The sequence below is a fragment of the Sciurus vulgaris genome (genome assembly GCF_902686455.1).
Source record: "Sciurus vulgaris genome assembly, chromosome: 1".
Classification (NCBI taxonomy): domain Eukaryota; kingdom Metazoa; phylum Chordata; class Mammalia; order Rodentia; family Sciuridae; genus Sciurus; species Sciurus vulgaris.
In genome coordinates this window covers 129,801,726-129,817,604 of record NC_136461.1, presented here as the reverse complement: position 1 = coordinate 129,817,604, position 15,879 = coordinate 129,801,726, and the positions used below count along the sequence as shown (strand labels likewise).

The following is a 15,879-nucleotide window of genomic DNA, read 5'->3' as shown; positions in this document are numbered from 1 at the left end:
AAATCCATATGCAACAGAATGAAACTAAACCCCTATCTCTCACCATGCATGAAACTAAACTCAAAATGGATTAAGGACCTCGGAATCAGACCAGAGACCCTGCAGATTATAGAAGAAAAAGTAGGTCCAAATCTTCACCTTGTTGGTCTAGGATCAGACTTCCTTAACAGGACTCCCATAGCACAAGAAATAAAAGCTAGAATCAACCACTGGGATAGATTCAAATTAAAAAGCTTTCTCTCAGCAAAGGAAACTATCAGCAATGCGAAGAAAGAGCCTACAGAGTGGAAGAATATCTTTGCCAATCATACTTCAGATAGAGCACTAATCTCCAGAATCTATAAAGAACTCAAAAAACTCTACTCCAAGAATTCAAATAATCCAGTCAATAAATGGGCTAAGGAAATGAATAGACACTTCACAGAAGAAGATCTACAAGCAATCAACAAACATATGGAAAAATGCTCAACATCTCTAGTAATAAGAGAAATGCAAATCAAAACCACCCTAAGATTCCATCTCACCCCAATTAGAATGGCGATTATCAAGAATACGAGCAACAACAGGTGTTGGCGAGGATGTGGGGAGATAGGTACACTCATACATTGCTGGTGGGACTGCAAATTAGTGCAGCCACTCTGGAAAGCAGTGTGGAGATTCCTTAGAAAACTTGGAATAGACCCTCCATTTGACCCAGCTATCCCACTCCTTGGCCTATACCCAAAGGACTTAAAATCAGCATACTACAGAGACACAGCCACATCAATGTTCACAGCTGCTCAATTCACAATAGCCAGACTGTGGAACCAACCTAGATGCCCTTCAATTGATGAGTGGATAAAGAAACTGTGGTATATATATATATATACAATGGAATATTACTCAGCCATAAAGAATGATAAAATTATGGCATTTGCAGGCAAATGGATGAAATTGGAGAATATCATGCTAAGTGAGATAAGCCAATCTCAAAAAGCCAAAGGACGAATGATATCTTTAATAAGTGGAGGATGACACATAATGGGGGGGAGGGAAGGGTTAGTGTTAGGGTTAGAGTTAGGGTTAGGGAGGGGGGCAAGTATGGAGGAAGGAAGTACTGTATAGAGGGTAAAGAGGGGTGGGAGGGGTGGGGGGAAGGGAAAAAATAACAGAATGAATCAAACAACATTACTCTATGTAAATTTATGATTACACAAATGGTATGCCTTTACGCCATGTACAAACAGAGAAACAACATGTATCCCATTTGTTTACAATAAAAAAATTTAAAAAAAAAAATCTTAAAAACGTTAGTACTTTTTATCCACTGTTTTTTCTAAAACTAAGACCTAATGCAATAGGGATATGTGCAAAGATGTTCCTTGTAGCATTGTTTAATAAGGAAAATATAGAACTATTTCATGGGCAAACAAGAAGATTAGTTTAGTCATTTATATATAGCACATTCATGCAGTTTAATGCCAGATGATGACTAAAAGGTGATACAGAATTGTATAAAATAATGTAAAAATTCTTGATATATAAAGAAAAAAAGTAAAAATGTAAACTGCAGATAACAAAATTATAAGAAAATATTATCAGTGGTTAGCTCTGGTTAATGAAATTATAATTAAAATATTTTTATTTTCTTCATGTGGATGTTTAAATTTTACTCTCATAAACTTCTGTTATTATATATTCCAATATATTTTTATTTTGTTTTATAATTTTTTTTGCTGTCCTGAGGATCATGATAAGCAAGAGCTACATCCTCAGTCCTCAAGATTAATTTTTAAAACTTACTTTGTCCAAAATAATATTGAGACAAACTATTGAAATGGCAGATACAGCTCTTCAGAAACAACCACACACACAGGAAAAAAAAAAAAATGAAAAAAATGAGAAGCAGAAACTAAGAAAGGCATGAATAATTGAAAACTACAGATAGTTTAAACTGAATCTTCCTATCTCCTCTTTTTAACCAATTGAAAAGGGAGCTAAACCGCGGCCATGACAGGCTGCATTTAGGGCATGAAAGATTTCAGACCTAGATAGCCGATTCTAGGAAGGCTACTAGATTAGGACTGGCCTTTGGCAAACAACCAATCGGGAGCTAACAAGCCAATGCCTAACATTCCAAACCATATATGTTAATATGTTAAGACCTGGGTACCCTAAGCCAATGGAAACATGCCAAATTTACATGTTGGAATATCAGCCAACTGTGTACTTTGCCTTGTTCAAATTTCCCGCTCTACTGTGGAGCTCATAAAAATCCCACTGAATGGAGACTCGGGACTCTCAGCCAGTACCTGCTGTGTCAGTGAACACTGTGAGTCCGAGCTCAGCTTGCAATAAAGACCCTTTTGCTTTTGCATCAGAGAAGGCTCCCTGGTGGTCTTTGGGGATTCACGATCTGGGCACAACACCAATCACACAAAAAAGATTCCCAGATAGTGAGTTTAATTGCAGTAACTGCTTGAGTTCCTTGAAAAGGTTTTTTTTGAAACATGAAATTATCAAAATTGGGAGATTTTAGTGAGTGAAGTAAAGCAAAAAGTAGCATATATACCCCCAAATAACTAATCAATCATGCACATATAGGCCAATTGATTTGGTCAAGGTTGGCTATAAGCTCTTGATAATCCATATTCCTATTAATTGAAAGAGATGGAGGGGGCCCAGGGACTACTATTCTGCTGGGGCTACTGCTGGAATAAGTTGCTGAAAAGTGAGGTGTAGACCCCCAGGGTATTTCTTGTCACTTCATTTGACCTATATAATCATTCTATCTGCTGTTAGTCTAAACTCTTACCAGAAAGGGTACATCTCACCCTGTCACCATTGCATTTCCATTTCCCTCTGTGTGCCCTGAGGAGGGACAGTTGGTAGAGTGCTTGCCTTGCAAGCACAAGGCCCTGGGTTCAGTCCCCAGCACCGCAAAAAAAAAAAAAAAAAAAAAAAAAAAAAAAAAAAAAAAAAAAAAACTGTGGAGGTGCAATGGATTTGTGAGTGAATGAGCCACTGAACATCAGGAGCCTTGTTACTGATGCCCTTCCAACCCTAAAGTACAACCAAACCTCCAGTTTCTGCTGCTTCTTGTAGCTAGGTCGGGGAGGGATCCCCTGCACCACACCTTAGGGAAAATCTCAGGAAACTTCCCTCAGTCTCCTTCTTGTTCTGCCTCATCCAGTAAGAGCAATTTTATCTGTTGCAGGGAACTGCTTTAAACGGAAGTAGCCATGTGAGCTCCTTTAGGGCAGGAACAGAGTTCCTTTGTACTTCCCTGGAATCCTGAGGACTGCCCCTCCTTTGGCCTCAGTGACTTCCTTTTCTACCCTCCCTTTCAGCCTCAAGTTTCAATGAGAATGCAGGATAAACCTATTTGTAACAGAGAAGAAAAAACAAGTTGCCCTACAGGCATTTTAATTCAATTCCACACATTTCTTAGTCCCAGAATGTCTCAAATGGGAAAATATGGTCTGAAAGTCTTCCCTCAGCATTCTCCAAACTACCAGTTGGCGCCTGGATAATGATTAACACCAATCTAATAATAAGAGGACAATCTATTTGTAGATGTTTTCCTGGCAGTGACTCTGATGGTTTTAGTGCACTTTGTATCATTAAAAAAATCATCTTCTTATGTTATCCAACTTGTAAATTTTCATAGTTTAAAAAATCTTTCAATTTCACCATGGCAAGAACATTGCCTTCTGCATTTATTCTCCCAAGTTAATCTAAATTATTAAATAATGAATTACATATGTATCCATAGTTTGTATATATGCTTCTTTTTCTTTGGATTTTAGGGTTTTTTCCCCCAGCATATTATAAACTATTCTTTTTAGTTAAACAGCTTTGAAATTAAAATCAATTTTTTTTCCTGGTTTGCTCATTGATATGTACATTTTTCCATTTTCTAAAATTTTATTTATTTCATATGAAACAAATAACAAACATAAAATTGCACATTTTCAATAAATCATAAAGGACTGGAATAAGTCTTTTGGAAGACAGAGGTTGCATCAGACTGTGGTTTATTAGGTTGATTGTATATAATCTTTCTAACACTGTTCTTCCAGCTTTATGCCTTCGCTCTTCTTCAGCTGTCTGTGAGCAGGGTGTGCATGTTTGTGCAGCACAGTTTCTACTTTGTTAATGGTGCCGACCTACCAAATTCCACTCTTCTTCTCCCCTGTCTCCTATTGTTCTGGCGTCACACTGGCCTGCCACAGAATTACAGTATCAAACCATACTGTTTCATGCAGAACCCAAAGACCTTAGGGACTACCTAATGCTGACAACTCCTAAAAGTGTGCTTCCAGTCTGATGGAACCCCAAATTCACTATCAAATTCAGTTTTGTACCTAACACCAGCACTTGATCAACAGGCATTTCAAACTCAATTAATCCCGAATACAATTCTTATCTATAAGCTCCTAAATGTAATGCCCTCCCAGGCTTCCAGTCTAAATTTCTAGCAGCGACTTCCATCCTATTACTAAGTTTTAAAACCAAGGGATGCTGTAAACTCCCCAAATCATCTATTCCACATCTAATTTAAATACATCTCAAACTAACCCATTTGTCTTCTTAGCTGGACTACTAAGAAGCTTCTATTTTTGACATTCCATTCTACTCTCAGAAGCCTAAATGATCTTTATGCAGCATAGATCAGATCATTTCACCTCAAACCACACTCAAAGACCCTTCAGATTCTTCTCATTGCAATCTGAGAAAACAAAACAACAACAAAAACAAACAAACAAAAACTTAAGTTGCCAATGTTGGCATTTTCATGAGCTGACTAAATATCTCTGTGTCCAGATGGACACAATACTCAAGGCTAACAAAGGCTTCTGTGTCCTACTGTTCAGAGAAGGCAGTGTGGGTTAAGTAGGGCTGCTGGCCCCTGCAGGCCTGGCGGCTGGATGATTAACCCAAGCAGACAGTTCATCATATAGCTTTGTCACCTGCATAGTGCAGACCTGATGCATGCCCTCTATAGGCCGGTAGATTCCCAATTCCCCAAAAAGGAGAACCAGAGGGGATATATTCTGCTGCTCTTCCTCCCTGTCTCACAATTGGGTGAATTCACTGGTCCCCTGGAATGGAATCAAGCCAGGACTCTCCCTCTAATGGAGAGCTTGCTCCATGGGGACTCAGCGCTCCGCATGGTTCCCCACTGCTATAGTCCTCCACTCTGTGGTTCCTGCAGCTACTCCGACCCTCAGGATTTTTTCAGGGATCTCCTCTCTAGTCCACATATCTGTCAAACTTTTTTCTTTTCTGTTTGCCTTTGTTCTTTTCTCTGCCTGCAAAGGGCACATCCCAAGCCAGGATGTTTTTCAACTTAGGGCCTCAGATCAAATGGCATCTATTGAGGATGACAAACAGAACACAAAATAAATCTTCATGATGGTGCTAAAGTTATGTGCATTTAGTACATGCATACTTCAAATTCCGAGTTTTGAAAGATTTACATAATTCTCAAAGAATGTGGCTATTTTCTACTCCGTGAATAGACAAGACTTTCTTGTGTTGGCTGTTTTTTAATTACTGTTAGAATAAATTCTTATTGTGTAAAATAACCAACAGGTGGCAGGACTTCAGAGAAAACTGACATTCTGCTGCCCCATTGCTAAATACTATCTGCATAAATCAAAAGATGATTAACAAAGATACAATAGTTCTAATTCAGGTTTTTAAATTCAAGCTCTGCTTATTTATATTTTAAATGCTAGGTTTCTTTCAGTCTAATAACAATTTCAATTTTGTGCAATTTTAATTCAAGAACATTCCATTAAAACATGAAATATGATGATATGATGCAGTGTTAAGGAAACCATGCTAATTAAACAGTAAGGAAGACACATAATTTATTTTAGAATACATGGCTCTTAGTTTAGGGAGATAGGATTTTAGGGAAAAGATAAAGTCCCCAGGGCACAGTCTAGAAGGAGATGAAAAACAAAGAAAGTGGATTTTTGCAGCTTAATAGAATGATAGAGAGATTGGGAAAGAGAAATTGAGAAGCTCAGGGACCAAGAGAAAAGTCAGGCTTGTGAAGACTCCATGAGAGAACTATACAGGCAATATGCCTCCCCACTTTTCCTATAGCCTCTTTTGAACTCCTCTGCAAAATCTGTGGTTTCCTGCAGCACCTCGTCCTGTTGAATTGTGTGTAATGTCTCCCTTGGGTCATGTGATCATGGTGCTATAATATACTATAAGCCTAGACTTCATTCTGATGTATATTTGGATACTTTTGCAAATGTTTTACACATTTTGCAGAATCTGCCTCAAATTTAAATCTACAAACAGCAGCTTGATAGAATTTTATAAATTAATTTTCAAGCACACTGGGATATTTGTAGCCTATGTTCTCTTGCCACATTAATACTAAATAAGCCCTTTAAATATTTTGTTCTGAAGGTGACGATGTAACTTTTTTCTCCTTGTGCATGTGTAAATACCAAGTTGGCTTAGTAAAGAGGCTCTATGAAGAGAATTTGTCATAAGCTTTACATCCTAAAATAATCCTTTAGTACACTACATGGAAATGCTCAAAACTATGGTTTTGAAGCAAAAGACACAATTGTGCTATTTAATATCAATGCCATCAATGCTTGACATCAGTGCTAAGAACTGTTGATTCCGATCATAAATTTAAGGTATGAAGGGTGAATTATGTCATTGTTGATGGTCAGAAGTATGTTTTTGTACAGTTGCACATTTTTTTAATGCCATGTTATTAAGTGGGATGGAGAGATCTTAAGACCTTTACACCAGGCCACTATCAGGAATAGAGAAGCTTAGTTTTAGGACTTGTTCAGTTTTCCTCAAAATAGAATCGGAGACTTCTAGGATAGGTCTCAAGACTAGGGTAACTGAACTCCAGATTTGTACAATCTTTCCCTTGTTTCAGAGATGCTTCTGAAGCAAGATGGCAGAATGAACCAAAACTCAACATCTTATTTTCCAAAACCAAATAAAATAAGTAATAACTATGTAGGAATCCCCATACAAAAGAAAGGGAACAACTTCATGCTATTTGTTGCCTTTGAAAAGGAAATATTAGACTAAGAAAAACAAGATACCAGGGATTTTGAATGACTCATGCCTTGCCTCTCAACCCACAGAAGTATAACATGTACAGGGGAGACAGTGAGTTAACAAACCCTCCACAATCTTTTATAGTTTGGAATAATTTTCAGGTTTTTAAAAAATTTATTTTAGAATTTTTTACAGATTGCCTTTTGATTCCTTGTACACAAATGGGGTACATCATTTCATTTCTATGGTTGTGCACAATGTAGATTCATAGCATATGTATGAATCGTGTAATCACACATGTACATAGGGTAATGATGTCTGTCTCATTCTACCATTTCAGTTTTTAATTTTTTTTATTTGTCTATGTTTTTATCAGCACGTTACAGTTGTAATATAATGGTGGAATCTGTTTTTACATAGTCATGCATGCACACAATATAACAATATAATTTGGCCAATATCATTCCCCAGCACTTCCCCATCCCCTTTCTTCCTGCCTCCCCACTCCCACTCCCTTTCCTCTACTGATCTCCCTTCTATTTTCATTCTACCCACACACATCTTTCTTTTCCTTTTTCCTCTCTAGCTACCACAAATAAGAGAAAACATATGACACTTGATTTTCTGAGTTTGACTTATTTCACTTAACATAGTGTTCTCAAGTTCCATCTATTTTCCTGCAAATAACATAATTTCATTCTCTTTTATGACTGAATGAAATTCCATTGGGTATTGTGGGAGTTTTGCCAAGTGCTAAGTATATCTATCCCCATTATACATTCTGGGACTGGGGAAATAACCATAGGATGAGTTTGGGGGCCCACTGGACCCACACTGTAAGTCAGATCTTGGCCAAAATTCCATTGATCACCTGACCTCCATAAGTCCATATTTTTACTGGAGGGACACAATGATGTTTCAGGTCTCCTGGAATCAATGTCAATTCAGAGCCTGTGTCTAGTAGTCCCCAAAAGATCTGATTATTGCCTTTTCCTCAATGTACAGATACCCTGGTAAAAGGCCTTAGGTCCCTTTGGGGAAGGATGGGAGAAAGATTAACAGTAAAGATTTTTGGTACTATACCAGGATCCTTCCTCAAGGGGATCTGGCCTCCTCTTCATTCAAGGGGTTCTGGATCTGTAAATTGACTCGAATCCTGGAAGTGGTTGATGGGCCATGATTCTCTGCTCTTATGATCTAGGGCAGACTTTAGTAGATTTGCTCTGGAATTTTTCTTTTATAAGTCAAGTAAGAATTTGATTGACTTAACATCAATAATGTTTCTGTTTTTTCTTCTATTCAGGGGAGAAAACTAATGTTTTTGGTTGTGCAAAGAATAGTTATGTTAGGTAGAATTTTGAACTGTTGATTTTGAGATTATGATGTAAAGAGTCATGTTTGGATATCAAGTTGACAAAGGGTGGACTTGTAATGGTTAATGTGAATTGTCAACTTGATTGAATTAAGAGATGCTGATGATTAAGAGACTTTGGTTGTGTCCATGAGAGCGTGTCTAGGAATGATTGGAACGTGGGATAGTGAACTGAAGTGGAGACTCTCCCTAAGTGTGGGCAGCACTGCCCAATAGGATGGTGGATTGGATGGAACGAAAGTTGGAAGAAAAAGGAAGCAGATGCAGATGCAGGCTTGACTTTTCTTGAGCAGGTTCTTGTTCTGAGGATCTTGGACTCTTGCTTTTGCTCTTCCAAAACAGACTCTGCCAGTGATTCTCCAGGGAGTTTCCAGAAGCCTTGGTCTCAGACTAGGGTAGCTCTGTTGATCCCTCTTGTTCTGGGAGTTCTGCCTCTTGGACTGCGCAGCTACTGATTCTTATAGCTCTCCAGCCTGCAGACAGACATTGTGGACTATCCAGCTTCTGTTCATGTAAGTCAGTCTATTAAATCCCCTTTTCCTAATCATACATCCTGTTGTTTCTGTTCCTCTAGAGAACCCTGACTAATACAGGTACATATACTACATTTTCTTTATCCATGCATCTGTTAATGAATGCCAAGGTGGGTTCCATAGTTTGACTATTTTGAATTGTTCTGCTATAAACATGAGTATACATGTATCACTACAGGATGCTGACTTTAATTGTTTAGGATAAATACCAGGGAATGGCATAGCTGGATCATATGATGGTTCCACGTTAGTTTTCTGAACCCTCCATAATTTCAGTACCACCAAATTAGCAGAAAAGTGAGCTAATTTTGAGGATTACTCTAAAAAGGCACAAACGCGCACACACACACACACACACACACACACACACACACACAATCTGAAAGCAGAAACCACTCTCATGATTCGAAGCTTACTGAAGTTTGCAGGGTAATGCCAGAATTTGTCTTAGTTTGGTTTTGCTTTTTGGTGATAATGAGGAGGAGTGGGAGGGTATTGGACTAGGCTTGGAGAAACACATTAATACGAAAACATAACATCACAGTGCCATGATGGAATATCATGGACTGGGAGGCTTAAATAACTGAAATTTATTTTCCTGAAATCCCAGAGGTTACAAGTCCAAGATCAAGGTATTGGTAGGTTTGGTCTCTCCAGAAGTCTCCCTCCCAGTCTTGTAGATGGCCATCTTTCCTTGTGTCCTCATATGAACTTTTCTCTGTGCAGACACATCCCAGGTATCTTTTCCTTTTCTATAAGCACACAATTCATGCTAGATTTAGGCTCATCTTTTTTGTGGGGAGTGCCAGGGACTGAACTCAGGGGCACTCAATCACTGAGCCACATCCCCAGCCCTATTTTGTATTTTATTTGAAACAGGGTCTCACTGAGTTGTTTAGCACCTCACTTTTGCAGAGGCTGGCTTTGAACTCATGATCCTCCCGAGCCTCCCGAGCTACTAGGATTTACACGGTCCACAACACCTGGCTAGGGCTCATCATTTTAACTTAATCACTTGTTTAAAGGTCCTATCTCCAAAGACAGTCAGGTCCTAAGGTACTGAATGTTAGGACTTCAACATTTGACTGAAGTGGAGTACAATTTATTCCACAAGAGTTACTGAAAATGAATTTTAATCAATCAGTAAACAGAGATTCAATGAAAACTGAAGACTTAAGAGAATAGGTTTTTCACTTTTGGCAAAAAGAGAGAGAGAGAGATGATATCAATAAACCACTTTCCAGTGGAATTAGTAAAAATTATATAAATTAGTAAAAATCATTTAAAAATTGTCCTAAAAGTAAGCAGCAAATGAAGAAACATTCATTCAATAAAACATATGAAAACTCTATGAGAGCAGCAAGAATCTATGGCATTTGAACCATAACCAACCTTCTCTCTTGGTCTCCTTCCACTATAATAGAAACTATTCTAGGAAGTTGTAGCCAAGAACACAGAGCCCACTCTCCTTCTATCAACTGTTAGAGGGCAGAGGTATTCCCTTGGGAAGGGCAAGATGCCAGCATTTCTTATTCTGCCTCTAGTAACCTGTGGTAGAGGATAAGTTCTGGAAGGGGGCATCTAAGAGATGAGGGCTTTGTTCTTCCACTTGGCCCCAATTTATGGGGCTCTACTTAAAAGGAACATAGAATATGGGGCCCAGACTGCCCTCAGCCCATCTCCGTGCACAAGGCAGAGGTTCCATACATGGAAAACAAACTGAGAAGACGTAAAGTCACTATCACGCTTGCCAAGTCCCAACTCCAAAGGCAGAAGTTTCATTCACGCCATTTCCAGAGCCATGGTGTACAGGCTTTCCCCAGAATAAGAGGCAAGCTAGAGATCTTCCCAAAGGAATTGACTTTATTTACAAAAGTGTGTAGGGAGTTTCAAGGTTGCTCTTAAAACCAATGGAGCATACGATGAAAACAATTAAGGAAACCAGTAGATTCATTAGTAATATAATTGTCCCTTGGTATCCGTGGATAATTACTTCCAGGAGACCCTTCTGATACCAAAACCTGCAAAGGTTCAAGTTCCTTATATAAAATGGTGTAGTATTTGCATATAACCTACATAATCCTCCTGTATTCTTTAAATTATCTCTAGATTACTTATGCTAGTTAATATGGTGTATATGCCCTGTAAATATTTGTTACTTTGCATTGTTTAGGGAATAATGACAAGCAAATAATGTCTCTATATGTTCAGTAGAAATATAATTTTTCCAAGTATTTTTGATTTGCAGTTGGTGGAATTAAAAGATGTAGAACCTGTGGACAGGGAGAGCCAAGTGTAAATACTAAACCAAAGGCTATCTAGTTTTACCAGGGATAACCAAGGAAAGAGACTGGTAAAATGCTCTCCTGGGATCAGAACAAATCTCAAATATTGATCTTAAGAAATCCTTCAGAAGATCCAGAATTCAATTGGTTTGTTGTGTGGAGCAGCTTATTTCCAAGAGCACTGTTGAACCCAATGGGACAGTCGGCCAGCAATTCATAGAGCTTAACAGCTGGACATGGACAGGGAAGAAGTTAGAAAGCCTGCCCAAAGCACTGTCATTTCACAGTGATGTGGGAATGCCCAGGTTGGCACCCCTGAGGAACAGCATCACAGGCTTCACACTGTGACCAGTTAGACTGATCTCAAATAATCCAGCCAGTAACTAAACAAACAAATGAGCAACTTCAATAATACAAACCAGATTGGGGAGGAACCAGTAAGCAGAATTGCTACAATATATTACCTAAATATCTAGTTTCCAAGAAAAATATTATGAGACATGTAAAAAACCAAAACTCTGATTTATACACATTTAAAAAGAAAAAAAACAAAACATACAGCCTATCTGTACAAGTGGCCAGATGTGGAATCTAACTGAAAAAGACTTCAAAGAAGCCACTGCAAATATGTTAAAATAACTAAAGAAAAGTATGACCAAACAGAGTATGTTGGCAATGTCTCATCAAACAGAGAATATCAATAGATAAGGGTATCAAGAGTGAACAAAATGGAAATCCTAGAGCTGAAAATAATAATAACAGAAATGAAAATTTAACTAGAGGGGCTCAACAATAGATATGGGCAAGCAGAAGAAAGAATTAGCAGACTTGAAGATAGATAATAAAGATTATGTAAGCCAAAGTATAGAAAGAAGAAAGAATTTAAGAAAGTGAACAAAGTCTCAGAGATATATGGAATACATTAAACACATTGACATACATGCAGTAGTAATACCAGAGGAGAGGACAGAAAAAGGAGAAGGAAAATAATGGAAAGAAAAAGAAGTGATGGTTGAAAACTCTCCAAAGACAAACATTAACCTACACATTCAAGAAACTCAGAGTGCTTCAAGAAGTCTAAATACAAAGAGAACAACCACAAGAGACACATTTCAGTAAAAGTCTGAAAGCCAAGAACAAGGAGGAAATTTTGAAACCATGCTAGTACTTGGAAAAGGATCCATATAAGATTATAGCTGAATTTCCATAAAAAATGATGTAGTATGCATACATAGTATACATAATCCCCTAAAAAGGAAAGAAACTCTGTCATTCACTACAACACAGGTCAACCTAGAGAGCATCAAGTTAAGTGAAATAAGCCAGGCACAGGAAGTCAAAAGGTATGATCTCACTAATATGTGGAATCTAACAATCTAATGAAATGGAACTCATAGAAGTAAAGAGTTGAATGGTGGTTCAGGAGATCTGGGCAGTGGAGGGGAACTTGGGGAGATGCTGAAGAATACAAACCTTCAGTTAGGAGGAATTGATTGAAGAAACCCATTTACAACATGGGGCCTATAGATAAAAAGAATGTACTGTATTCTTGAAAGCCACTAACAGCAGATTTTACACGTTCTCACCAATAAAAAAAAGTAAGTACATGAGGTAATGCACATCCTAATAAGTTTAATTTCCCATTCCACAAAGAATACACATTTCAAAACATGTTGCGTGCACACCATAGATATACACTGTTTTGTCAATTAAAAAATAAATTTGAGAAAGAAGCCAAAAGAAAGGGGGAGGAGGTGTTAATTAAGAATCTTCTTCCCAACAAAGCTATTTCTATAGGAAATGAAGCATTCTTGTACAAAAACTTAGAAAACGTGTTGCTTAGCAGATCTACTTTACAAGAAATACTTAGGAAAATTTCCTCAAACTGAAAGCAAGTGACAATAATTCTAATAAACATCAAAATCTAAGAGCTAAAAACTATTTCCTAAAGATAATTATGGGGCTCGAGCCGACTGGAGCCCGGGGGCGCACACGTTGCTCTCTTCCCACCCGCCCTCGCTCGCTCGCGCTCCCCGCTCGACGCGACGCCCTGCCCTCCGTTAGTCCGTGGTTGCCTCTGGAGCGACCAGCCCTTGTCTTTGGACTCACGGACAGGGGTTCTCCGCGCTGTCTGAGCTTTTCATCAGGGAAGTTCAAGGTACTTTGTGCAACTTCTGTCAAACAGGCTGTGCGTTTTGTAGCACGTTTGTAACATAAGCCCTACTGAGAACTCAAACTGAACTGATGATTATGGGAATGCAAAGAGGGTAGTAGGGAAGACCCATGAAGTTGTAGAATTCCCCAGAACCTGAAATGGAGAACAACAGAAGCAAGAAAATCATTTAACACCAGGGTTTCTACATGACTATGGCTGCCATCAGGAAGAAACTGGTGATTGTTGGTGATGGAGCATGTGGCAAGACATGCTTGCTCATAGTTTTCAGCAAGGATCAGTTCCCAGAAGTATATATGCCCACAGTGTTTGAAAACTATGTGGCTGATATTGAAGTGGATGGAAAGCAGGTAGAGTTGGCTTTGTGGGATACAGCTGGGCAGGAAGACTACGATCGCCTGAGGCCCCTCTCCTACCCAGACACTGATGTTATACTGATGTGTTTCTCCATTGACAACCCTGATAGTTTAGAAAACATCCCAGAAAAATGGACCCCAGAAGTCAAGCATTTCTGTCCCAGCGTCCCCATCATCCTGGTTGGGAATAAGAAGGATCTTCGAAATGATGAGCACACAAGGCAGGAGTTAGCCAAGATGAAGCAGGAGCCAGTAAAACCTGAAGAAGGCAGAGATATGGCAAACAGGATTGGTGCCTTTGGGTACATGGAGTGCTCAGCCAAGACCAAAGACGGAGTGAGGGAGGTCTTTGGAATGGCCACGAGAGCCGCTCTGCAAGCCAGACGTGGGAAGAAAAAATCCGGGTGCCTTGTTTTGTGAAACCTTGCTGCAAGCACAGCCCTCACGCGGTTAATTTTGAAGTGGTTTATTCATCTTAGTGTATATTACTGGCCTTTTTCATTTATCTGTAATTTACCTCAGACTGCAAATCAGAAGTCATCTTGTTACCCACCATGATTATTAATGACGTCCAACTCATCTGACCCGCCAGGGTCCTTCTGACACTGTTATAACAGCCCTCTCTGCACTCCACCTGACATACCAGGCACTAATTCAAGGACTTTCTTAACGTCTTGCTTCTTTCTAGAAAGAGAAACGGTAACTTCTGTGAATTAGGCTGTAACTATAACATGTCTTGCCTATCATCTGTCAGCTGCAAGGAACTCTGGTGAGTCATCACTTTGGAGCTTTACTCCTCAGCAGATTTCATTGGCATAACTCTGGGTGGGCATCCAGTTTTTTCAAAATGTGCTCAACCAGAAAGACCCAAATCCATGCAGCTGTGGCAGTTACAGTTCTATGGTTTCATGTCAGTTACCTTATAGTTACTGTGTAATTAGTGCCACTTAATGTATGTTACCAAAAATAAATATATCTATCCCAGATTAGATGTAGTATTTTTTGTATAATTGGATATCCTAATACTGATGTTTGTCATCCTGTAGAAAAAGTGCATTTTTTTTTTTAAAGAAAGTATATTTGGAGACAAAGTCAGATGGAAATTTTTTAAAATTATGTATTTATATAAGACAATATAAATGTGTATTTAGTCCCCTTTCTCTTAACTGACATAAAAATCAATTATAATAATGTTAAAAACATATTGCTGGACATATATAAAAATGTGATTATCTTTGCTAATAACATCCCAAAGGATGTGGGTGAGAACAAAACTATTGGATGATGAAACTAACTCCAGATAGCAACTGAAAGTTACAGAGCAAATGAAGAGAACCAGCAATGATAAAAAATGATTAATATTAAAAAAAGATAAATATTTGCTCTCCATTCCTCTCTCAGCTTCTTTAAAGATAAGATTATATAATTATTTATAGGAATATATTGTTGAATTTGTAGACATAATATGTATAACAATGATATTACAGAAAACAAGAAAGGGAAATAGAACTACATAGAAATAACATTTCTAGGTCTAATGGAATTTAACATAAATATGAAGCTGATTCTCATAAGTTAAAGTGTATATTGTAAGTCTTAGAGCAACCAATAAGGAAACAATGAAAAAAATGTAATCCATAATTAATAAGATAGAAATGGAGGCTGGGGGTGTAACTCAGTGGTAGAGGATGTGCTTAGCATGCATGACAGCCTAAGTTCAATCCTAAAACACCCCCAAAATAAAAAGAAGTAAAAAAGTTACATTATGAAATATTTACTTAATTGAAAAAAAAAGTAGAAAAGGCATGCTAGAGGAATAAGAAAGACTTGAGATATTAAAAAAAAAGCAAACTGGCAGGTGTAGTTTGGACTATATAAATAATAACATTAAATGTTAATGAAGTAAATAACTCCTAACAAAATGTAGAGATAATCAAACAAGATTTTAAAAACCCAAATATATGCTTTCAGTAGGAAACACACTTTTTGATTCAAAGATACAAACTAATTGAATAAAAAATGAAGCCAGGGACATTACTTCCAATCTTAGAGGGGAAAAAAAAAAAGGATTATAAAGGACTAGTTTAAGCAATTGTTTCAATAAATTAGATAATTAAGATGAAAT

At 38.0% G+C, this 15,879-nt stretch overlaps 1 protein-coding gene across 1 annotated transcript; it reads left to right on the top strand.

Moving 5' to 3' along the window:
* Window positions 1-13,586: 13,586 nt before the first annotated feature.
* LOC306654692 (transforming protein RhoA-like) lies at window positions 13,587-14,174 on the top strand (the record flags this gene model as incomplete). The annotated part of the gene is made up of 1 exon (XM_079128525.1): window positions 13,587-14,174. One exon carries the CDS (start codon window positions 13,587-13,589, stop codon window positions 14,172-14,174), a length of 588 nt encoding a protein of 195 aa, XP_078984651.1.
* Between the last annotated feature and the right edge of the window lie 1,705 nt (window positions 14,175-15,879).